Source organism: Alternaria conjuncta (genome assembly GCF_024043145.1).
Source record: "Alternaria conjuncta strain BMP 0040 chromosome Unknown scaffold_18, whole genome shotgun sequence".
NCBI lineage: Eukaryota > Fungi > Ascomycota > Dothideomycetes > Pleosporales > Pleosporaceae > Alternaria > Alternaria conjuncta.
In genome coordinates, this window is record NW_026250107.1 from 508,016 (window position 1) to 530,800 (window position 22,785).

A 22,785-nucleotide genomic window follows, 5' to 3' on the forward strand; every position below is an offset into this window, starting at 1 on the left:
GAGGTTTGCGAGATCGTTTGAGACAGAGTTCAAGGCTTCTGCACGATCGCGCAAAGGCTGCATCCTTGTGTGTATTGTAAGGAAGTCTTTTTGCGCGTCTCGGATCGCGAGAGATGCATTCGCGTCGACACTTTCGCAGCCCAATTGCACGCCTAGGCGTTCGAGGTTGAGGTACATTGCACGCCAGAAGTGGTTCAAATGTCAACGCATGTAGTTGATGTCCTTGGCGATCTCGTTGATCTTCAGTAGGTCTAGCTTCCATTTCTGTTTACTCAAATTGTCATCGATTTGAGCTTGATAGTCATCGGAGAACCATTCACCCCTGGCGATGGTCGTATTCATAAGCTCAAGTTGGTTGACCCAGTGTTGAGCGACATGTTTTAGGAGGTAGTATGCTGCGTTGGACGATTTCTCGTTCGTCTCCTGGATCAGCTCGGGAGTAGCAAGCTTGGTCCAGTAGAACACCATTTCATCCATGGCACTGGTAAGGTTCCGCTTCTCCCGGAAAACTGGAAAGTTCACCTCTTTTGTCCCCAAACCGACTTCGGAGAACATCAGTGGGGCCAATGTGGAACATCCGTTATGGTACGGCCAGCTCTGATGTGAAGTCTCCTGGAGGGCATGGGATGCGCCCCAGTCTTGCGCTCGCCAGAGTGCTGACCTGCTGTCAAAAGGCTCTCCAGCTTGTAGAATCAAGCAGTCATCCAAGGTTTTTCGGGTATTGCTGTCGAGTTTGATATCGCCGACCATCTCACACTTGCTCCCTGCCTTCCCCGCCGTCGATGAATCATCAGTCGATTTTCTCGATGGTTCTTTGCATGTCGCAGCAAACGCAGGGTCAACCAAAAGAACCGCTAGAGCCAGCGCGAGTTAGCCACAATTCAGAAGGCGAGGTCGACACGAGAAGCTTACCATCCCATCCCAAGCCATCCGGTTTCCCATCCGGCAGAAAGCTCTGCGATGTCCAGAACGACGCGCACCGTCTTACAAAAGCATGCCTTCGGTCAAGTTTGCCTAACGAAGGTATGTCGATATCCTTCCACCTTTCGTACCTCCGGCGATTCACAGCAAACGAGGTCTGCAAACTCAGAACGTCTATCTTATCGGGATAGAGCAAAGTGCGCAGCTCGTAATAGCGCAAAGTGAATGACTGCCCAGGCACTGACATCGATGGTAATCCTCTATGTGGGATGGACCAGGAGTCAGTAAAGTTCCAGGTGTTCATCTGCTCGCTGAAGACCAGAGGGTCGACGCCTAGATGATGGCCCAGTGCGTCCACATAGTCCGGTTCCATATCTTCAAGGATGAAGAGCCGCTTGTGTCTCTCCTCACGGCTCTTATTGGCTGGCTTCTCCTTGAGGTACTCTCGGAGCGCAGCAGCGCTCTTAAAGCCACCTTTTTCCACCTCCACGACGCTTTTGGCCTTAAACTCCAAACAATAGCATCGGCCCGGTGTGCGTTGATGCTCTTTCTCGTAGTGTTGCCTAACAGCCTGACGGCCGGCTTCTCCCTCATTTGCTAGCTTTTCCAAGAAGGACTTGAGCGCTGGAAACGCATCCTCGAGCGTGTCGAGACATTGCAGATAAGGCTTTCCCTCGAAGCGGGGAGGAGGACTGGTACGTTGTCCATTTTGTGCCGATGAGTCGGTCATTATGATAGGATCTTTGGAGAAATCCATCTTGATAGCCGGATGATAACACAATGGAAGCTGACAAATACTTATAGCGGGCCAAAAGAGAAGGCTGAAAAGGAGGACTGGCGCGATCAGCTCCTTTTCTTGACCGGATGCTGACAGGAGACACAGGCGCAGTTCAGCGCTGCGTTCGAACCCCCTCGCGCATGGTGGCTTGCATACCAGTCCCTCTAGATTGGATTAATGTTCTCAATTATGCGATAGCGTTGCTGTTCTCAGCAAGATTTCGGGGTTGCGGCTGAGCATGCTGCGCCCACTATGGCTGCCTCAGCTGATAACCCCGCATAAACCCAGCCGCGCTTCCACATGGCACCGGAAGCAACGATACTCTTCATCGACCTCAATCTATCGTTCATACCTCCCTTTTCTCGAGCTAAAGTCAACTCTCAAGCGGTCTATCATGGGGACCCCAAGTTCATTTCCCCCGTCAGATACTTTGGCGGATGAGCCAGTCTCAAAACCACGAAGTATAGCACAGCCTTCTCCCATGGATTTCTTCGAACATGAACCACTCGATCATTCCCAACCTTCCATAAGGCTGCTAAAGATGTCATCAACGCTGTCAGCTGAAGGCCTCATCCAATGTTCCATATCGCATACGACCACAGATCATGCGCCCTATCGTTGCTTGTCGTACGCGTGGGGCGAACCTGAACCAAGAGAGCTTATATCAATAAACGGAAAATCGTACTACGTCCAGCCAAATCTCTTCGACTTCCTGAAGGTCACCACATCCGACGCCGCACGTACGGCTCATCACTATTGGGTAGACGCTCTTTGCATCGACCAGGATAACACGGCCGAACGCAATCACCAAGTCATGCAGATGGGGAGGATATACTCTGCAGCTGAAGCCGTCATTGCATGGCTCGGAATCGCGTCACAAGAGACAGTTTTACATTATCGTGAGAACCCCCAGGTATTGGACAATTCGCGCTATGATTTCTACGGACGAGAGACTGTGTGCGAAGAGTTCGCTCATAATCGATATTGGACCCGAGCATGGATTACACAGGAGCTCATACTAGCACGCCGCATCAGCATCGCAATCGGACCGCTCACGTTGACAATTGAGAGGCTTCAGGAGATGCTCAGTGCTAGCCGATCTTGTGGGGCTCGAAGTGAAGAGATCGGCCAGATCATAGCGCTGGATAGTAAAAGACGGAATGCTGTTGGCGAACCTCTAGCAAGCCTTTTGCTGAGATTTCGAGACAAGAGATGCAGCGTCGCCAGAGATCGAATCTTCTCACTATTGGCTTTGTGCTCCGAATCAGATGGAATCAAGGTCGATTACGGTTGCTCGATCTTTGAACTAGTGCACTCAATAATGAAGTGCGATGAGCATACCCTCTGTGTATGCTCCATTGCCGTTATCATGGAAAGCCTCGCGCCTGAAATCGGTAAACCATCAGGCAAAGAGGAGTCCAGTCCTCAGCGGGGTCCGTACATAGAGATTGACACGAATGGGAAAATTTCGAGAAGTATTGGGAAGCGAAAGCGTTGTGGAATTCTTAGCCACATCTGCTACTACGCTCCTGCTGAAGTGGGAATAAGATTACCACGTGATGCGACCGACTTTCAGGAACTGCTAGGGCTAAGAGACGGACTGTATGATAGAAGACTGTCTACTGGTATTAGTTTTGCCCCGATCGGCCCAGGACTTGGAAGAATACGGGTATCTCTTTGGTACCTTTACAACTCATACTGCTGTCGGGATCTGCCAGGGAAAAGGCTCAAGCTTTGTTCAAGATTATGGGCTAGTGATGGATCCTGGACTTCAATTCGCGCGGGTTATGGGAACTGGGACATCAACGCCCCTGAGTCGCTGCAAGAAGACACAGTTCCCATAAACTAAATGTCACCCCGTCGTCTACAATAACAACATGGAGACGAATGCTTCTGTATGACATCTTTGTCAGTGAGCGTAGTAATATCACTTCACCACGTTATTTTACACCACACGGCGAAGAATAGTGACCATTTTAGATACTAGACTTTCCCACTAATGCGAGCCCTTTCAAATACACTTGTTTACTCCAGACTCTTGAGAATAGCAGGCAAAATCTCCACCTCCGTGAAATCCCAAATCGTGCTTGAACTCCCCGAAGCCCAATTCGCTCCCGTCCAAAACGTATTCGTCATACCTTGCAGAGCAACGAAACGCTTGTAAAAGCCATTTTTTATCTCCTCGACCGAAACGCTCAATGCGAAGGGCGAATGATTGTTGCTAGCCTGTATCGTCGTAGATTGGTTGGCAGGAGGCAGATCGAGCGCATCGCGTATCCTTTGGACCGTGGCGAGGATATCGGAGGTGAAGTAATCGTCCGAGGCTTCCATGGGAGTGGAGTATTGCACTGAATAGAGGTTGTCGATTTCGGCGGTGAAATAGTATGCGCCTGGCAGCCCGGGGATGCCGAAGGCGGCTTTTGCGTCGTAGTTGTACATAGAGACGCCCTGTAGGAAACCGGTGTTGGCCACGACTGCATTCCAGTAACCGCTGCTGTTGAAGCGAGAGAAAAGGTCTGTTTCCTCCGTGTTTAAATCCAGAAACTGGTCGAGGAGGGCGACCTTAGGGGGAATGGTCATAAGAAGTTTTTTTGCGCGAAGTGTCTGGGTGCCTGATGGGGTTTGAGCGACCAGGGTGACGCATGAAGAGCTGCGTGTGATAGACTTGATGTTGGCACACTTCACGACAGAGCTGTTGCCCATCCCGAGTTTCTGTTCTGCGGCATCCCAGAGCGCCTGCTGGTTGTGGTTTGCTTGCGAGACTTTGGTCTTGTCTTTGCGTGCTGAGACTTGCATGGGATTGAAGAGCTTCATCACATAAAGGGTAGGCTGGGCGAGGATGTTGCCCATGCCTTGGAACTGCAAAAAGCCATCATATGCCAGCGCGCCCAGGTCGTATTTCCGCAGGAAGTCACCCCAAGGCATCAATAGGTCCTCCGGAACGGGATCGGGGAGGTGGTATCCACGGAAGAAGTCGTCTGGGTACTGTGTGAGAAGAGCCTCGTACTTGTCCAGCGCCGCAGCAGAGGCGTTAGCGTCGACGACGGGCCATGAGGGCCCGACGACCGAATTCCGGAAGTCAACTGCCTTGGGCTGGCCACCGGGCTTGAAAGGAGCGAGGGGAATGTTGAGGGAGTCGAACAAGTGTCGAACGGTGGTGGTATTGACGAGGACTTGCGTGCCGTAATCGAAAGTCTCGCCGGTCGCCGTGTCCTTGTAGGTGTTGGTGTGTCCACCCAGCCGGTACTCTTTCTCAACGAGCGCAACCGATTTTCCAGACTGCTGCAGCTGGATGGCAGCGTGAGTGCCACTGGAGCCTCCACCGACCACGAGCACGTCGTAATCGTATTCATTGGCGGTAGCCAAGGAAAGGAGACCGGGCGCCACAGTCAATAAACCTAGCCGCTGTAATTGTACCATGGTGGCAGAGGGTCTTGGGGAATAAAACGAGAGGGATGTGGTGCGGGAAAGAAAAACGATGTGACTTTGGTACAAGCGATCAGAGGTCTTAGATGAAGCGGACCGAAGACGGGACGACGGCGCTATTCATCTAGTGTCGGCGAATATGTTTGTCGCCTCTACGATGGCCTCGGGGTATACAACAAGAGAGCTAAATTCTAGGTTTGACTAATAGTCTTGTTACTACATCAGCGGCTGCCCTACTCACCGCTTCCTCATTTGTAGCCAACGCGTGCGCGAATGCGAATTCGCCTCGACCTACGGCAGATCCATCACTCTCAAGATGCAACACTCCAGAAGCGGAAACATTTATTTAATGGGCTGGATGCTGAGTTCCACACCCATAGAGCTAGCAAAGGACGACCGAGTTCTGAGGCGCGTTCGCGCGGGTAGCATGGGACTTGCTTACGCGTCATTAGCCGGTTTTGAGTACGGAATGAAGGAAGCTGCGTCAACATGGTTGTTGTGTCGAGATGAAGTCGCGAGATGTGGCTGCCACAAAAGAAGTTCGGAGGCTGGAGACTAGGCGACGTGACGCGCTGAGATGCGATGTTGGGAGTGGGTCGAGGATCGTTACTCGACTCGCCTTACCAGCCTCGTGGGACTAGCCTTAAGACCCACTTCCATCACCCTAGTCCGGTGCCTGCAGGAAGTCGCAATAGACGCCGCCGACGTCTTCTGGTGATCGCACTTGAACCCAAAAGTGACGTCCCTGGTAATGCTTCTTGACAATTCCTCACAAGCTCGATGCAGGAAACATCAATTATCGAATCTTCACGACCGCAGGGAAATGGATGACTCCATGGAAACAGCAAGATTGAGGTTATAACGACCATCACTGTAGTAACCAAAGCCTCAGGTTGCTTCCCACCATGGGGCTTGTTTTCGGTGTATTGAGTGTAGTAATACTGCTATGCCATATTCTTCTATACTCCCATATCAGGAACGAAGAGTGAGTCTATAAATGCAAAGACACTCGAAACCAAGGATAATGCCTATGATGATAAAGAAGGATAGGGGTATACCAAAAACGCCGATAAAGGAAAGCTCCTAATCCCAAGAGTCTGCGGTGCGCCAAGTGTATCTACCGGTGGGATATGCAACAGTCGATGTCATCGATATAACCACACAGCTACTCCTGCAACTGGTGCGTGGGGCAAGCACCCCGGCCTTTCTTATCCCACCACTCCTTGATACAAGTCTGAGACACATGTTAGCACCTTGGGCCCATCGTACTGGGAAAAGGAAAGACAAACCTCATGGAACTTGCACCAGCAAACCAACCTAGCCATCTTGTCCCCAGATTCAAAGTCTTCCAGACAAATCGTGCACTCGGCCTGTCTGCCCTCTTCATCAACACAGTCCTTCTCAGTCGCGACGTACGGAAACATTCCACGCGCAGCATGGCTCATTCGATTTGCGTTACTGGCGCCTTCACCATTACCTGCACTGCTCATACCGCGGGTGCGTTGAGTGGGTAGGCTGGCAGATGTTTGCGGCGTGAGTGCAGCTGTTGGGCCTGGAGAAGCGGAGTGTAGGGCGATACATTCTTCAATGTGCTGGGTGCGGTCCGAATCGTCGTTGTCAGGGCCTTGGGGAGGAAGCTCCTCGCCACAGATGGGACATTCGTCTTCCTCAGGGATTTGGCGGCGAGGCCGGGTTGGCTGGGCATTTTGAGGTTGAAGTGGAGGCGGTACAGGGGTTGACATGGCTTGGCTGAAAGGACTGGTCCCCGAGAAAGATCCGTACCCGAAGTTCACACGGTTTTGTGCGTTGCGGGCCCGGTTGTTAGCTACGGTTTGGGAAATGAGAGGTGCGCGGTGATGTGGGTGTTGCTGCTCGATAGCAGATGGCGGGAGAGGTGGCAGCCGCCGCTCTCCCATATGCGAGCCCGCATGATAGCTCACTCTCCTACTTTGATTGCTCTCGTTTGTGGGGTCGCGTGTGCCATATGCATGGCTCTGGCCTGCGCCGCGCGAAGCATCATGTACGCTGGACGACGATCTGTGTGCGCGAGGATGTGGGGGTGGTGGAGGTGGGACCTGTGAAGATCGGGGTGGGATGGGCCGAGAGCCATGACCGAGTGAATCGTATCGTGGAGGTGGGCTGAAGTTTGGATCAGGTACACAAGGATTGCAGACGCGGACTTCCTCGCCTCCGCCTAGCGCTGGGTTGCGGAACGGGCCGAAAGTTGACATGGCGCTCTCGTCTTCTCCTGTCAGATCGACGAAGTTTGCTATATTCTCGGACGGCGGATGCACGATGAACTGGCGTGGAATAGTAATACGATGTGGCGAGCATGAAGCGCACACGACCCTCCCGCATTTCCTGTTCTTGTTGTCAGTAAACAGTCCAGACGGGCGCAACTTGTAGGTTTCTAAGCAGACGAGGCACATGACCTCAAACGTCCGATGGCTGACACGACTGCGACGATAGGTCTGGCGGTACGTACCTGCAATGATGCCTCCTAAGTAAGAATGTAAAGGGCTTCTTGCACACCGGACACTGAGACACTTCGTTGTCCGGCTGCCATGGCGGCAGCACAATATCACTTTGTCTCCTCATGGTGCCTGTGTTCGCTTGTGATGTGACGGGCGGGGTGGGAGGTAATGCGCGGATGGAGGCAGGCGACGAGTCCAACATGATGGGATCCGCACTCGAGTCGCCCGCGCTTTCCGAGTGCATGCGTATGCTCGACGGCCGCCTCATGGGCGAGTCGGCGGTTGTGAGACGTCGCTTGCGGTCTGAGCTGCGGGAGGAGGACGAGTCGGTGCGTTGCGAGGGGCGGTTTGGGAGGGTGTATCGTGACGGGGAAGGGTTCGAGCGAGCTTCGGTGGCGGCAGCGGGGTTGCTATGTGCAGTCGGTGGTTGCTGGTTGGCAGTGGATTCGGTACCGTCTCTCAGGAAGTCCATCCATGTTTCGCGGTCCTGGGCCAGGAAGTGTGATGCGACAACGCCCTGTGAATGGTGTCGGGAGTTGCTGCCCATAACAGCCTCGCGTGGCCCGTCTATGGTGCTGCTTGCTCCGTCATATTGACCGCCGTATGCGTGGGAGTGGTGTGAATAGGGTCCACTCGGGCGTTGATTGGCGTTCGGAGGCATTTGGGAGAGCTTGTGACGGATCGACGCGACCGAAAGCGGAGGGAGCGAGCCAACAGAGGCCAACAGCGTCGAATTCACGCGCGAGTGAGCAACGGCTTATGTGATGGTGAACGGGAGGGGTGGTCTTCGTAGAGAAGGTCGGCCGGCTCACGGCGACATGCCGCCACTTGCTTGGGCGTCTGCGTCGCGTGTGGGCTTTGGCACTCGGAGCGTCGATAGCGCTGCTCGTTTCAGTCAGCCTGGAGCCACAGGGCAGCTATCTTTCACCCGCCTGTAAGTCGCGCAGCGCTGGGTTGCGGTGTAGAGGCCGGAGGTGGGTGGGTCCTGCGCGTCGGCTCGGCGAGGGGAACTTTAACCACGCTGCTGTAGGCGCCGCTCGTGAAGGTGCAGAGTTCAGAAGATAGATCAGAGAAAGGCCAGGCGACAAATAGCGCACAACGCGACACGTACTGGTGAGCAGAGAGCCGTGGCTTCTAAGCGTGGCCGGCCAATGTTGGAATGCCTCAGGCGCCACTATGCCGTTATCTTAGCGGTTTCACGCGACCATCTGCGCCGCCACGCCTGCCTTAGCCTTGCGAGAGAACAACGGTGCGTCGCCGCGTCTTCGTCGGCCCTCTTCACGTGCCAAAACTTTGGAGTGTCCCTCTGCCATGAATAGTCGTGGATTGACTGGAATTACTATTGTACGTTACTACTCGTGCCTGTGCACTCCGTTCCGCTTATGTATATAGAAAGTATCAAGAAGTATGTAGTGGCCCCGTCTACGCCCAAAAGAGCCCATCGCTCGTGTATCCCAACCAACGCCATCAAAATCGCTTTTGCACAACTATACAGTAAGGAAACTCGTAAGCGCACGTTTTGCGCCAAGATCAAGATTAAAATGGGAATCTATCAATCCCAATATGGTATACGGGAAAACAGACATTAATGAAATGACTTTTTCATCTGTGGTAGCTGCGCCCACTGTGTTGTGTGCTGCCACTGCGACTGCGGTCCACAATCTCCGCTGAAGCCTCAAGATGACTTCCCGCGTCATACACGTCACGTTGGACGCTGTCTTTCGTCACATGGTGCTGGACAACACCAGTGCTGAGAGGACGCTCCGACGTTCCACCAATCGCTGGAGGCGCATTCAGTTCACTGACACCGTCATTACGGTATATGCTCGATGCTGCTGATGGCCCAGGCGAGCGCTCTGGTGAAGGTTCGGTCGATCCAAAGGGTAGGCGAATGGGAAGGCCTCCAGGTCCGCCCGGTTGCAGGTGCTGACTTCGTCTTTGGCTGCTCGGACTTACTGACGTCGGCACGTCCATAACAGTCGACAGCCGGTCTGGGATGAGAGCAGCTTCCGTCGACTTCGTACGACGTGAGTTCTTGCGCGGTATTGATGGCACGCGACTTGGAGGTCCTGGTGGTTGCGTAACGCGGGAAGCACGCGACCCAATTCTACTGGGCAGCTCGATTCCGCCAAAACTCTCAATGGGTCCCAGAGCCGGTGCAATAGGCGAAATCCGATTGCCTGGATCGTAATCTCGTTCCTCGTCACTCGTGTCTGAGTCGCTATCGGAAGAGTCTCGTCTCCCTCCAGCCAAGGCAGCCGCTGTCGCTACGCCTGACCCTCCTGATGCGTTCCGAGCTCGCGGAGGTGACTCAGGACTGTCCCGATATGGCTCCTGCACGACTGCTGGCGACTCAGCGTCTTCTTCCACGGCCATCATCTGCGGTGGTATTCGTGTACTTCTGACCACTTCAAATCCCTTGCTCTTTTCCTTCTTCCGCCCACCCAATAGGTTCAAGCTCTTGAACCAACCTGTAGCCGACGAGACAGGACTCATTGGATCCGCAGGCCCTGTCTTCAGCTTTCGCGTAGGTTGAGAAGACAAAGCAGGGCCACGAAGTCCATAGTAAAAGTCTGACTCGCGCACGGAATAGTCGGTATTGTTGTTGTTCCTTCTATCAAGATTTGGGTCCGAGTCGTCTCGATTCAACCGCAGATAGGCTGGAGCAGGTGTGCCGGAAGTACGCGACGGGCCTTCACCGGCTTTGATAGCTTCAGTGTCCAGATTGTCCGAGTAGGGGGCGTCCACAATGTCTGCACTCCCCAGAGGCGCCTTGCCTGGTGCAGCTGCGGTTAGAGAATCCATCGTATGCTTGCGAGGGCGTGGAGGTCGATAGTATGGATCCGCGGCGTCCATGGTGCCCATCGTTGGTCGGCGAGAGCTCTGGCCAGAAGACCCACCACCTAAGAAAGTGAAGGGCACCGGACCCGATCCTGGAGTTGGACTGACATTTCCGTAGTCGCCCTGACTGAAGCCGTCAAATCCAACACTTGCCCGTTGGCTGTCTCGGTCATAAGGCCCATTCAACAGCACGGCTGAACTGGCAGACATACTTCGAGATCGACTGTTCATGAGCTGTATGTTCTTGTTCTCATCGTGTGACAACATGGCAGCGTTCGAGTTCAGACTACCACGAGTGTTTCGATGAACGTTACGTTTCGACAGTTGTCGCTTTCCAAAGACCGCGGTAAGACCACCTCGCTGGTCCGCACCTACGCCACCAAGTCGGGCAGAAACTTCGATGATTGTCTGAAGAGCGTTCAGGAAGAAGCCGAAGACCAAAACGATAGCGTGTAGTAACAGGATGATGTATCCGATCCAGCCTTTGGGTGCTTCATCCACGTCGAGGGAAGGTACGAAAGCTACCGAAAGAAGGACGCAGATGAGTCTGATTGTGGCGAAGAAGGTATGGTACGCATTCATCGAAGTATTCGACTGGAACGGCCGGAAGGCATGTAGAGTAAGGATCAGAATAACTTCGCATATAGCAAGTATGATGATTTGCGCGATGCCAGACGGTTGAATAGCGCCGATAGCGATGCCACGGATGATAGTGAGCAGGACAGGGATGAAAGAGAATGGAGCGGCATCATCCGAGTAGGTATTGTAGAGTGGTCCATAGGTCAAGACAGTAGGGAGGTCGTCAAACAAATGAGCACGAGGGCGTGTGGTGAAGATAAACCAGAATATCCAGGTAACTGATCCGGCGACGATGATCAGCATGATGACGGCTGAGGAGACGACGGAAGCCGGCGAGCGTGGACCGACTACGAGTTGGAACAGGGACAGCGCTATAATCGGAAGCATGAAGTAGTTGTACACGACACGGATGATGTTGCCGGCGGTGAAAGACCAGTTCTTCCCAGTCAGATCACCATCTTGCGTGTTGGTAATCCAGCGGAAGAGCCAGCGTATAAAGAAGCCGAGCTGGGTAAGCACAATCACACAGGCTATCAGAACGAGTAGGAAGATGGCCATGCACGCCCATATATCACGCTCTCTACTCATCCCAACGTACTGACCCAGGCGGTTCAGGCCGTAGGTTCCGTTAGCAAAGTAGATGCCGTCAACAAGACTCTGGGAGCCGTTGCCTTGACTGACGAAACTCTGATTAAACAGGAGTAACGACCAACTGGCCTGGCTGACGACGGGCTGGAAGTAACCAGGGTAGTTCAGGCTGAGACTTCCTGCCAAGACGATGAACTGGATGTACTGCAAACAATCTCCAAATCCTGGCGTGACCAGCCGCAGCAGGTCCTCATCTCGACCATAGTTACTGGTCCAGCGGAAGATGTTTGACGTTCCCCATGGGCTGCAGGTCGCCGCGAACACGGTTGCAATAGCCACGAGGGCGAGCACGGCAGCCGGAAGGTAGCATATCGCGTCGGATAATTTTTTACCGAGGTCTGGTGTGATGTTTGCAGAAATGCAGCCGAGAGCCTGTGCATTGTCGTCACCAGAAACGATGCGCAGTGTCGAGGCCCAAGTCGAGAATGCGTACGAGCTACCGAAGTTGTGTGCGACACTGACAGCTGGTAAGGTCCAGAATTCGCTCAAGTTCCCACCGAAGGATGGAGCCACCGGGCAGCTTGTGTTCAGTACGGACTGACAAAACTGGGCGGCGGGCGCGTTGTATGCGTTGTAGGTCAGGACCTTGTTGTTCCAGAACAGAGTAGTGTAGTGCTTATGGTTCGGAGCGAGGTTCACAATCTTGCCAAACGTCATATTCGGGTCCTTCCAATTGTCGTCGTTCAATGGTGGGTAGTCACCAAGCTGGGCCTGACCCGAGACATTGCCGTATACGGTGACATTAAGAGTGTGATCCGGACTGAAGTCGGCCCAGACGTATTCGGGGGTGAAGCGGAGGTAGGGCGTTTGCTTGCCGTCGGCCAGGTAGACCCGTGTCAGGCAATCTTCAAAGTTTACGAATACGGCGCTTGCGATTGGCAGGAAGGAGGCTATGGCGAGGAAGACGAGAAGGGGGAAGAATGCGCGCAGGGCCGGCAACGTAGATGCTTTCCGTCTCGATCGTGGGGGCGTCTGTGTGGGTCGTATCGAGGGTATCGTGAGCTGTTCGGACTCAGGCAGCCGCAGCGCGTCATCGCGCGAGGTGGTAACGGCCATCATGACGTCCCCCTCTTCATGTTCACCCTCCAGCCTGCGTCTCAACGCGATCGTCTTGAGATTGTGTCGCAAAGATGGGCCGGTGGCGGTCTCCAATGGTATGCGTGGGCGTGGCGGTAGAGTTTCGTGGGCGGCGTCGGGGGTGCGGTGGGTGAGCGTAGGTCGGAGCAGTCTGTTGTGGAATGCGTTGGGGCACAGCTGAAGAGTGTACTACGGCGAGCGAGGGTAAGCCTGCTGGGAGTGAAACAGGCGTCAGAGGAAGCTGCGCCGATGAGCTGGCAGGGGCGACGGAACCCGGGCGATCAGCAGCGGCAGTGCATGGACGAGAAGACGATAACAAAGCGTCGTATAGCGAGTGTACGAATCGAAGGCGGGTGAGGTTGGAGAGCTGGAGCCGGAAACCCAAAGCGTTGGTAGTGAAACTCCTGAGGCGAATGTTTACGGTGGGGTGCAGCGGATCAGGAAAGCCAGGCCATGGAAGCGCGACCAACAAGGCGCTAGCTTCGTATACGGTGCACACACGCTCCTTCCGTTTCGACTCGAGGTTGGCCGCAAAGAAGGTGCGGGAATGACTGTTTTCCCAGCGCCGCCACGGCTATGATGCTGGCCTTAGCTGGCTGCACTGGCGAACAGGGCGGCATCCATCGCGTTAACAGCCCGTACTATGGCCAGGCATGGGCGCAACGTCATCGTCATGCCACTAGGGGAGCTCTGTGTAAAGGAGAATTAGGGCCTGTTATGCTCAATCGCGATCCGGACGGAGAAGACGCGCATGTCACGGCATGTGATTGGCCCGCAAACACACTTTTAACAACTTCAGAATGCGGAAGTGCCACATCCCTAGCGCTATTGGCAGGACTGAGCAATATCAAGAGTCGACATTTCATCACATGTCCAGTATCAAGGCATGCTTCCCAGTATTACTACACATCGACATCTTTAGGCCAGCTGCCGCCCGTCTTTTGTTGAGGCCACCTGCTGATTAACGCGTTGTTCTTGCCTTAGAGCAGTGGCGCAGCCAGCACACTAAATTTAGCGTCCTGCCCAGCCGTGTCGATCCAGGTTTCATCCCGCATTCGCAGACCACAATGCGAGTCTTCTGCATTAACATGCCTAATTTTTGAACGCGTAGCTCGGTGCGCTCACGGCTGCTTCTACACGGTGTTTCTTGATTCAGTCAGACTTAAGCCGGCCTCAGCTGGGGTCCGTGGTAAGCATCTGTCTCAAGACGTATTTGACGTGTCTGTATGCTCGTTCACATGTAGTATGTTTGACTATCGTTATCATCATGTATCGAAAGGACCATCTGCGTCAAGAAGTGGACGTCGACCGGCCTCTTTCGCAGCCATCGACTCTTTCCAGAGATTGGAGAGGCTATGGTTTTCATTCACGTGTATGATGATCAATCTTAAAGGCTCATTTGGTTGTTCCTCGAAACCAACGGTCCACACGCAATTCGGTGCAGTTGACTTACCACTATTCGCACCATCAAGGTCAAGCTAGTGACATTGCATCAGATTCCCGACTACGAAGACACAGGTTCACGACAAAGATCCGCAGACCATCTCAGATATGTTGATGCAATGGACGCAGAAATGAGGCGTTTGGTCGTCCAGCTGGGACGCATTTGCTTGGCGCCAAGCACCGTGAACCATCTCGTCATCTTGCAGTTCATCGCGGTTCTCAAACAGTCGTCGTGAGTTCGTGTCCGGCAACACAGAACCACTGTGACGGCTGCTCGGGACACGTCTGAACAGATCCGTACTACCCTACACCTTGGCAATCCCTCGCGTTCCTGTCACCCGGATTTCTTTCAGGCCGCACACCGTCTCAAGCTTCATCTGGCAGGTCCTGCAAATACAACATGCGCGTTCCATGGAACCCCGCTCCTATCAGCGATATCATCGTCCAAAAAGCACAAGTCCAACGTCTGCCCAGATGCCGGCTCAATAAAAGTCGGTTAAGCCGTGGAAAGCTTCCTTGGCACATGGCTAATGAGGCAGGTGCGTATCTTCAACGTCTTGGCAGTGATTGTGATGCTCCGCTCCGCATAGTGACGCCGCGCCCGATAACCCGGACTACAAATTATGTCCCAGTAGTCCGGCTTGATCTCACAGAGGTCTCTCCTGCACTTCCGACTTCTTGAATCCGTCTCAAGCTGTGCAGAAAAGATGGCCATCAAGAAGGTGCTCGTGGCCGCTGGCCTCTTGCTGGGGTCTGCTAAAGCCATAACAGTCGAGTAAGTCCAGCCTAATGCTTGCGCACCTTCATTCTGACGATACTTAGGGGCATGCTTGCTGCACCTCGCAGAAGCACTGGTAACTTGAGCCCCAAGGGAGTGAGTCGATCAGCTTGTCTCTTATGGTGGCTGGATGCTGACTTTGTAGGACCGTGCTTTGTTCTCCGAGACGAAATTCAACTGGACGTCTGAAAAGTCCAGCACTTCTTGGTACTTCATTGACACCGAGTCTGGAAACATCACCAAAGCGCCCTTCGGAAGCGATGCCTCGGAGGTTGTGTGGGTCGGTGACACTGCGGACAGCATTCTCTACCTCAACGCAACCAACGAGGAAATTCCCGGAGGTGTCACTCTGTACACTGCTGATCTCAGTGGCGACTCTTTCGAGCCAACTTTGGTAGCATCTCTACATGCTCCTCTTTCTGGATTGAAGGCTGTCAAAACCGAGTCAGGCATCAACTTTGTTGGCAATTGCCTCTCATACGAAAGCAATGGAACCGCATACAACCCCGAACTTGTCACAGCCCCGAAGAGTCTCGGACAGTTATACGACAGTAACTTTGTAAGGCATTGGGATTACTACATCACTGCCGAGCGTGTTGCTGTCTTCAGCGGAGTTCTGAACGGCGGCAACGGAAGCTACAACTATGGTGGAGAGCTCAAGAACCTGTTGTACGGCATGAACTACACTGTGACGCGCCCAGAGAGCCCTGTCCAGGGTTCCTCAAGCGACCCGGGTGACTATGATCTGTCTCCCGATGGTAGCATGGTTGCTTTCCGTACCAAATCCCCAGATCTCCCCAAGGCAAACTACACAGCTAGCTACATCTACGTTGCCCCATTTGACGGATCCGCGGTCGCTGTACCAATTAACGGACCTGGCACTACTGCCCCTGAGACAGCTCAGGGTGCATCTGGTGCTCCTGTTTGGTCGCATGACGGCAGCAAGCTGGCATACACACAGCAAGATGGCATCGATTACGAATCAGACAAATACAAGCTGTACGTTGCGGAGATTGATGGTATGAACAGCAAAGTCCGCTCCGTCGCTGAAGACTGGGATTCCAGCCCGACCGGTCTCCAATGGAGTCCTGATGATGTCGATCTTTGGGTCACTTCCGAGTTGCACGCTTCTGTTCGCTTATGGCTTGTTCCCGAAGACGCGCCAGCCGACTTCACACCCGTCAACTTTACCGGTCCTGATACAGTGCTTTCCGACTTCGGTGTTCTACCCGACGGCAGTGCTTTCGTCTCAGCAGCGGCTTCCTGGACCAGCCGGATGTTCTACAAACAATACCCTGGCCAGGACAAGCATGTCCTCTTCACTGCCAACGAAGTTGATCCAGAGCTGGAGGGTCTCAAGCCAGACTCTGTATCGAATTTCTGGGTCACCAACGATGACGGCGACGATATCCAGACCTTTGTCTTCTACCCCACTGGCTTTGACCCAAGCAAGAAGTACCCTCTGGCGTTCGTTATCCACGGTGGACCACAATCTACTCAGGGAGACAACTGGAGCGTACGATGGAACTTGAGAACTTGGGCAGATCAGGGCTTCGTTGTTACTGCAACGCAATTCACCGGATCGCCATCTTACAGCCAAGCCTTCACGGATAAGATTCAAGCTAACTGGGGCGGAACTCCTTACACTGATCTCGTCAAGGTCTTTGAGCACCTCCGCGACAACGTCGACTATATCGATACCGACCGTGCCATTGCCGCCGGCGCATCATTCGGTTGCTACATGACAAACTGGGTACAAGGCCACGACCTAGGCCGCGAGTTCAAAGCCCTCGTCTGCCACGACGGAAAAATCAACCAAGTCGGTTCCTACGCCACCGAGGAGCTGTGGTTCATCCAACGCGACAACAACGGCACGGTCTGGAACGACCGCGCCAACTACGAACTTTGGGACCCTCTTGCCCATTTCGCCAATGCCAGCACACCCGAGTTTATCATCCACAACGATCTCGATTACCGTGTTGTGCAGGCCGAGGGACTGCAGACGTTCAACATTCTGCAAAGCTTGGGTGTGCCGTCGCGCTTCCTGCACTTCCCCGATGAGGGCCACTGGGTGACTAGCAGGCAGAACAGTCTTCTCTGGCACAAGTCCATCTTCAACTGGATCAGGTACTACGTCGGATTAGACGAGGAGCTGTCGATGGATGGCGTTATCACGCAGTAGTTAGCTATCGAGTTTGAACAGCCCGTAGTCATACGAAGCAAGTGCAATAGAAACATTTTTATCATTGTGCCCAACGTGCCTGATTGTTTGCGCATCACCGTGGCTAAATCCTGGAGAATTAGCTACTTCAGGCAGGCGCTTTGCTCGGCTTGGTGGCCCTTGCACCTAGTTCTTCCCTCACAACCCCTCGAAGCGAAAACCAAACATCTACCTCTTGGAAGTCTACATTACCCTAGGGACTGTGTTAAATTCGGCTTACACACTAATGTTCGTTTACTTTCTTGTTCAACGTGCTTAGGCGCATGCAGGTGCACAGCCACGATTGTAGTGGCTGGCACCCCACCTGCAGCTCCGCCCCAGGCATCAACACCACATGCTTGGATATCATCACCTTGGTCTACCACTTTGCTTGAAACACTCGTTAATTAGCGCACCGCTTTGTATACGCTCTACCCTCAGCACCCGCTGCTTCATCTTCGCGCACGTCACGCAACTCGTAGCCCAATGACGGCTTCTCCTGAGACAGAGCACCGTCTTCTTTTCCGGCATGCGCCTCTGGATCATACACAACCGTCCATCCGGCTTATTAAGATCACGCCTGGTCTTTCCGCGGATGGGCTGATCAGCTGTGGAATATCGCATGCGACTATCGAGTCGGAATATGTATGCCTATCCTATCGCTGGGGTGACGAAGATCCAAAAACATCGAAGGACATATTCTTGGACGGAAAGTTGTTCACCATACGCCAAAACCTGTATGACTTTCTTCATCTGGCAAGCACCGAGCCTGAGTGGTCACATGTCATGCAAAAGAAGTACTGGATCGATGCTTTGTGCATAAACCAATCAGACGGTACCGAGAGAAATCATCAGGTTGCTCAGATGGGCAAGATATTTGCTAGCGCGCGACTCGTCCATGTCTGGCTTGGGAAAACGTCCAACGTTGATCGCATGTCCACGCTACTCTCCAGGAGTTCTTCGTATGGCAGCAAACATATCGGACCTTTCGAGTTACAAACGAACTTGAACTTGATTGGAAGATACATTTTGCACAATGAGTACTGGAACAGAGCCTGGGTCGTCCAGGAAATTGCTCTCGCAAGGGACGTTGTGGTTTCACTCAATGCAACAACGCTGTCGCTACTTGACTTCTGCAAAAGAATCGATTGCCTCCGTCTTGACCTTACGCAAACGCCTTTCCAACAGTTTCAGGTCTCTCATACTCCAGACTCATTGCAGCCACTGCGGGACATGAACCTACTGTCTTTGCTAGGTCGATTTCGCGACAAACACTGCGCTGTGCCAAGAGATCGCGTTTTCTCTCTACTCGCAATGTGTCATCCAGAGGAACAGATACAAGTCGATTACGGGAGCCCATGGACGGATATATTCGCGCAAATACTCGCGAAAACCAGACACATCCCGTGCATCTGTTCGGCTGCGCTTTTGGCGAGGAGTCTTACGCCGCCTAGTCGTGCAAAATCTGATGATGCAATCCCTTCCGCCGAACCAATGCTCACGTTCGAAATCGAAGACGTGTTTCTACACGATACCAGTCTTTTGTGGCAGAGATACCTTGAACCTAGTGGTACGGTTCCTTTTAATGATGAGCGTGTAGAAGCGGAACTGAAACACCACAAACTAGGTCACAGGGCTTGTCTGTGGCATCTGTTGGAGATTCTGCGCTTTGCCAATCGCGACCCAGCCAATCCATTGTTTCTTTCTACCCAAAGTTCATCGCACGCGCCTCTCGAATACCAAATTCCTTTGCAGGACTTGTTACGCGACTTGCCTGAGTATACATCAAATTTGTCGGAGGTTGAAAAGCCGCTGGGTTTTGTCGAGTTATTCCGCGTCTTCCTGAGATCAAGATCTAAAAGAGATCACTATCATCGATTCCGACGAATGGGTACTACGTTGCGTTTGTTCAACGTTTCACCTGGATGGTATCTGAGCGAACCGGACGACATGATTGACACTGTGACGGTGCATGTCTCGTTAAGTGCCTTGGGTAAAGCATCAGAAGGTATAGCGCTGTGCGGATGGCAGGGTGAGAAGGAATCCCTGACAAGAGACGATAGGTTGTTCAGACAATTCAGTTTATACTATCCATCAGAAGATCGAGAAGGGGAACATACCTGATATAGGCTATAAAACATCACGTTCGCTAAAGATTTTGCTCTAGTGCAGACGGTTGGTTTCAGGAGGGTATGTATATCTGGGCTGGTTGGTAGCTGTGTTTTGAGGCAGCTAGTATGTATCCGCAGCGTTTCTGTTTATTAACTTGTAGACCTCGCATTTCCCTAGAATTGTAGCGCACGGAAAACAGTTCATAAGTTATGACGGCGTGGTTGTTTCATGCAGCGTAATGGTGGATAGTACACCTAGAAGAATCCCAAACTTTCCCAACATGGAAAACACTTAGCTAATGTTCCCCACTTCAGAGCCTCGCCTTCTCAGCTCTCGAAGCTGGATGCCTCTCGTCAATTCTCGGCAGCTTATCACTCCACGTCCTCCCATTCCGCATAAACACCCTCCTCCAATCCGTCGGATTCAGTGGCGCCTGATCCCACCTCCTGCCCCTCTTTGCGCTGACCTTCGCTCGCTTCTCTTCCGCAATACCACTAGCAGCAGCGACCTTCTTGCCCCTCTCCGCACCAAAGTTGCTGGGAATTGCTTGACTGAACTCCTTCGCACTGACTTCCAGCAGCGCCTCGGTATCAGCTTTGATCCGGTCTGCAAGAAGACGGATAGATGACTCAGCGCAGTGAGCGGCGGCGCGGCGTTGCCAGTATTCTAGGAAACGATATCCATGGCCGATCATACCGCACATTGCGCCTGCTGAATGGAGGAAATGGCCGTTGCCGAAGGAATCACCTACCACGACTCCGTTTGTCGCAACGCGCGCGTCGGTACCGATGCGCTCAACGAGGCTGAAGGGTTTGGGGCCGTACACCATGGCGACTCGGCGGAGCTCGTCTGGCGAGATTTCCAGGACAAGAGAAGCTTGCGAGATGTAGTAGTCGTAAAGGAGCAGTTGATAGGCTGCGAAGTACTCGGCGGAGTCTTTGCTGGTCTCGGCACCGACAAGACCGCGTTCGACTGGGCATAGCGAGACAAACTCAGGTACCTCGACGATGAGCCAGGAGACCCTTGGGTCACCTTCGTGGCCTACAGCAATCTGCCGTACCCATGATTCATTGCCATGCTTATCAAATTCGGAAGCGATACGACGGCGCAAACGTCCGTCGACGAGGATGTTGAACTGGCCAGCGACAAAATCCGCTTGTGCTACTTTGGCACCTTGACCGTCACCATGGTCCACTTGTACGTCGTGCTGCTGGAAGCCTAGTTGCTCTGCTTCACGGCAGTTGATGCCTGTGGCGATGCTGAACAACTCTGGAACCCCGAGATCGATAAAGTCGCTTCCTGGCGTGCGGATTCGTTGGAGGTCGTTGTGATATTGAACTTCGGTAACTTCTTCGATCCGAATTTGGACACGGCCACACGGAAGATGGACTAGACCACTTCCGTCCTGTACCACGCGGTGTTTGGTGAAGAGGCGGCATCTGGGCGTCTTGCTAGCGTTGAGATCAATCTTCTCGAGCGCCTCGAGATAGCGGCGGAGAAGAAGCTGGATGGAAAATGCCGCAGCTTGCCATGTCGAAGGCCCGTCGAGGACTTCTCGCATATCGGTACGGATTTTGGTCGGGCACGGGTGCTCCGGAATAGTGGGCGGAGGTACAGTGGTGACAGTGCGATGCGGCTTGCCATTCTTCCAGCGGTCGTCGATGTATTCAATGTTATGGATTTCGCCGACCATATGGAGTTCCTTCTCGTATCCCTCGATGATAGCTCCGGGTATGATGTCCCTAGATTTGGTCATGGGATGATAGAACAAATCTGCCAGACTAAGCAGTGTTCCGTCCAGTCTTTTCGGGAGGTTGTCCAGTCCGTAACGATCCAACATCATCTTGTCGATAAGGCCCAGCTGATGATACATGTCTTCACGAATGTTCCAGTGCACTCCTAGAAACGGGTCGCCACGAAGTTCAACACCGACAGCACGGCGGCCCATGGCTATGGCCCACAGCATCGCCAACATGTTTGCGCCTCCAAGGCCGATTGCAACGAAATCGGCATCTTTGACTCCGGATAGCGTGGTTGAGCGACTGCCACCTGGAACTTTGGTGTTCTGGGTCCGTTCTTGAGCCAGATACTTGGTCGTTGAGTAAAGATTGCTGTTACTGGAAGCCATTGGGGCTAGAATGAAGTTCAAGTCGAATTGACAAGTGGGAACAAGATGGGTACAGCGGTTCTTCAAGGGACCTGAAAACCAGCATCCCCGCTGAACCATTCCATGCGGGACGGGGCGTTTACGTTGCAGAGGTGACTTACCGTTCTGGTACATCTGCCCCGTCAAGGCCCTGGATGCCTACCATGCTGAGTCTAGGTTCCCCACAGTTGCTAACTCAAGTGGAACTAATACAGTTCGCATCTTACCCGTGAGATAGGCGGCGTGGGGCGGCACGCTGCCACGTATCGTTTATTGGCGCGACGAAATATGTGCCCCTACAAGCGTAAATCCTGCCATGCGTGTCCTGCACGTTGTGTGGTAGTTTCGGTGCGACGGGCCTTTCATAAAGTCACTAATGAAGACCGTTGTGGCATTCCCATCGGAGCTGTTATGGAAGCAACTACATTTGGCCATGTAGTATCGATAGTAAGAATCCAATGGCCTCCGGCTGAAAACATGTGCGGATCCCATAAGTGACAACCAGGTTGCTGTATGACTGTGACGGTGGTTTTTGAACGCCTCCACGAGCGCACGACGATAGGGTAACGTGATCTAGAAGCGGGATATCATGAGCTTTGTGCTAACGATGCATGAAGCACATCCTGAGTAAAACCTTCTTTCCCCCTCACAAGGCGGGCTAAGCAAGGCGATATATTTGTGACAGGCGCCGCAATCAGGTGAGTATGTTGCTCAAGGCCTGCCACGCCATCTAGAGTGGAGACTGACATCCATGGATGCAGTAAGCGACGCATGCAGCAATCAATGCACCGTGAAGGCGGGGAGTTTGCCGAGGCCAGGAACGATCGAGGGTGCCATCGCGGAAGGAATTTTGTTGATTCGGAAACGGATGTGACAGCGAGCTGTACACAGTATACGGTCGCAGCTTGTTCGGGCAGCTGGTCGCGAGGGGACGAAGGATTGAGGGTGACCGGGAGCGACAGAACGGAGACGTGCCACGCTTGGCGCTAAACCACGCGTCCGAAGCGCGGAACGCGCTTTTAGCTCGATGGACCCGGCATCGACTGCGACCCACAATCGAGGTTTAGCTCTTACAATCGCGCGCCTCGTGTACAATCAGTCGCAACATTGCGTCGCGATGCTTGATAGCGGATTCGACACAGGTACTGCTCATCTCCCACGTGGGACACGCCACGCGAAGTCGCCACTACTACGCATCCCTTCTACCGCCGGACGTGTTCAGTCTCTCAGCAACCGCTTAGCACATCATGTGCTCCAACATGCGACCTGACAACGCCTGGCTAAGCACGAGGATCAGAGGCTATCGCCATTCCGAACGAGGCCTTACCTCGGCCGTGTTCCGTGGTCAACTATGATAGATGA

General features: G+C 53.3%; 7 protein-coding genes across 7 annotated transcripts; 1 reads left to right on the forward strand and 6 right to left on the reverse strand.

Moving 5' to 3' along the window:
- Positions 1-201: 201 nt before the first annotated feature.
- On the reverse strand, positions 202-1,678 carry J4E85_009750 (uncharacterized protein; the record flags this gene model as incomplete). The annotated part of the gene is made up of 2 exons (XM_051473968.1): positions 202-724; positions 1,053-1,678. 2 exons carry the CDS (start codon positions 1,676-1,678, stop codon positions 202-204), a joined length of 1,149 nt encoding a protein of 382 aa, XP_051322372.1.
- Positions 1,679-3,724: 2,046 nt separating this feature from the next.
- On the reverse strand, positions 3,725-5,119 carry J4E85_009751 (uncharacterized protein; the record flags this gene model as incomplete). Its single annotated transcript, XM_051473969.1, has 1 exon — positions 3,725-5,119. The coding sequence occupies one exon, from the start codon at positions 5,117-5,119 to the stop codon at positions 3,725-3,727; it is 1,395 nt and encodes a 464-aa protein (XP_051322373.1).
- A 1,447-nt stretch (positions 5,120-6,566) lies between these two features.
- J4E85_009752 (uncharacterized protein) lies at positions 6,567-6,830 on the reverse strand (the record flags this gene model as incomplete). The annotated part of the gene is given in 2 exon segments (XM_051473970.1): positions 6,567-6,602; positions 6,618-6,830. The coding sequence occupies 2 exon segments, from the start codon at positions 6,828-6,830 to the stop codon at positions 6,567-6,569; spliced, it is 249 nt and encodes an 82-aa protein (XP_051322374.1).
- A 728-nt stretch (positions 6,831-7,558) lies between these two features.
- On the reverse strand, positions 7,559-8,260 carry J4E85_009753 (uncharacterized protein; the record flags this gene model as incomplete). The annotated part of the gene is made up of 2 exons (XM_051473971.1): positions 7,559-7,582; positions 7,658-8,260. 2 exons carry the CDS (start codon positions 8,258-8,260, stop codon positions 7,559-7,561), a joined length of 627 nt encoding a protein of 208 aa, XP_051322375.1.
- A 941-nt stretch (positions 8,261-9,201) lies between these two features.
- J4E85_009754 (uncharacterized protein) lies at positions 9,202-12,726 on the reverse strand (the record flags this gene model as incomplete). The annotated part of the gene is made up of 1 exon (XM_051473972.1): positions 9,202-12,726. The coding sequence occupies one exon, from the start codon at positions 12,724-12,726 to the stop codon at positions 9,202-9,204; it is 3,525 nt and encodes a 1,174-aa protein (XP_051322376.1).
- Positions 12,727-14,894: 2,168 nt separating this feature from the next.
- J4E85_009755 (uncharacterized protein) lies at positions 14,895-17,147 on the forward strand (the record flags this gene model as incomplete). The annotated part of the gene is made up of 3 exons (XM_051473973.1): positions 14,895-14,962; positions 15,010-15,061; positions 15,111-17,147. The coding sequence occupies 3 exons, from the start codon at positions 14,895-14,897 to the stop codon at positions 17,145-17,147; spliced, it is 2,157 nt and encodes a 718-aa protein (XP_051322377.1).
- Positions 17,148-19,587: 2,440 nt separating this feature from the next.
- J4E85_009756 (uncharacterized protein) lies at positions 19,588-21,405 on the reverse strand (the record flags this gene model as incomplete). Its single annotated transcript, XM_051473974.1, has 1 exon — positions 19,588-21,405. The coding sequence occupies one exon, from the start codon at positions 21,403-21,405 to the stop codon at positions 19,588-19,590; it is 1,818 nt and encodes a 605-aa protein (XP_051322378.1).
- Between the last annotated feature and the right edge of the window lie 1,380 nt (positions 21,406-22,785).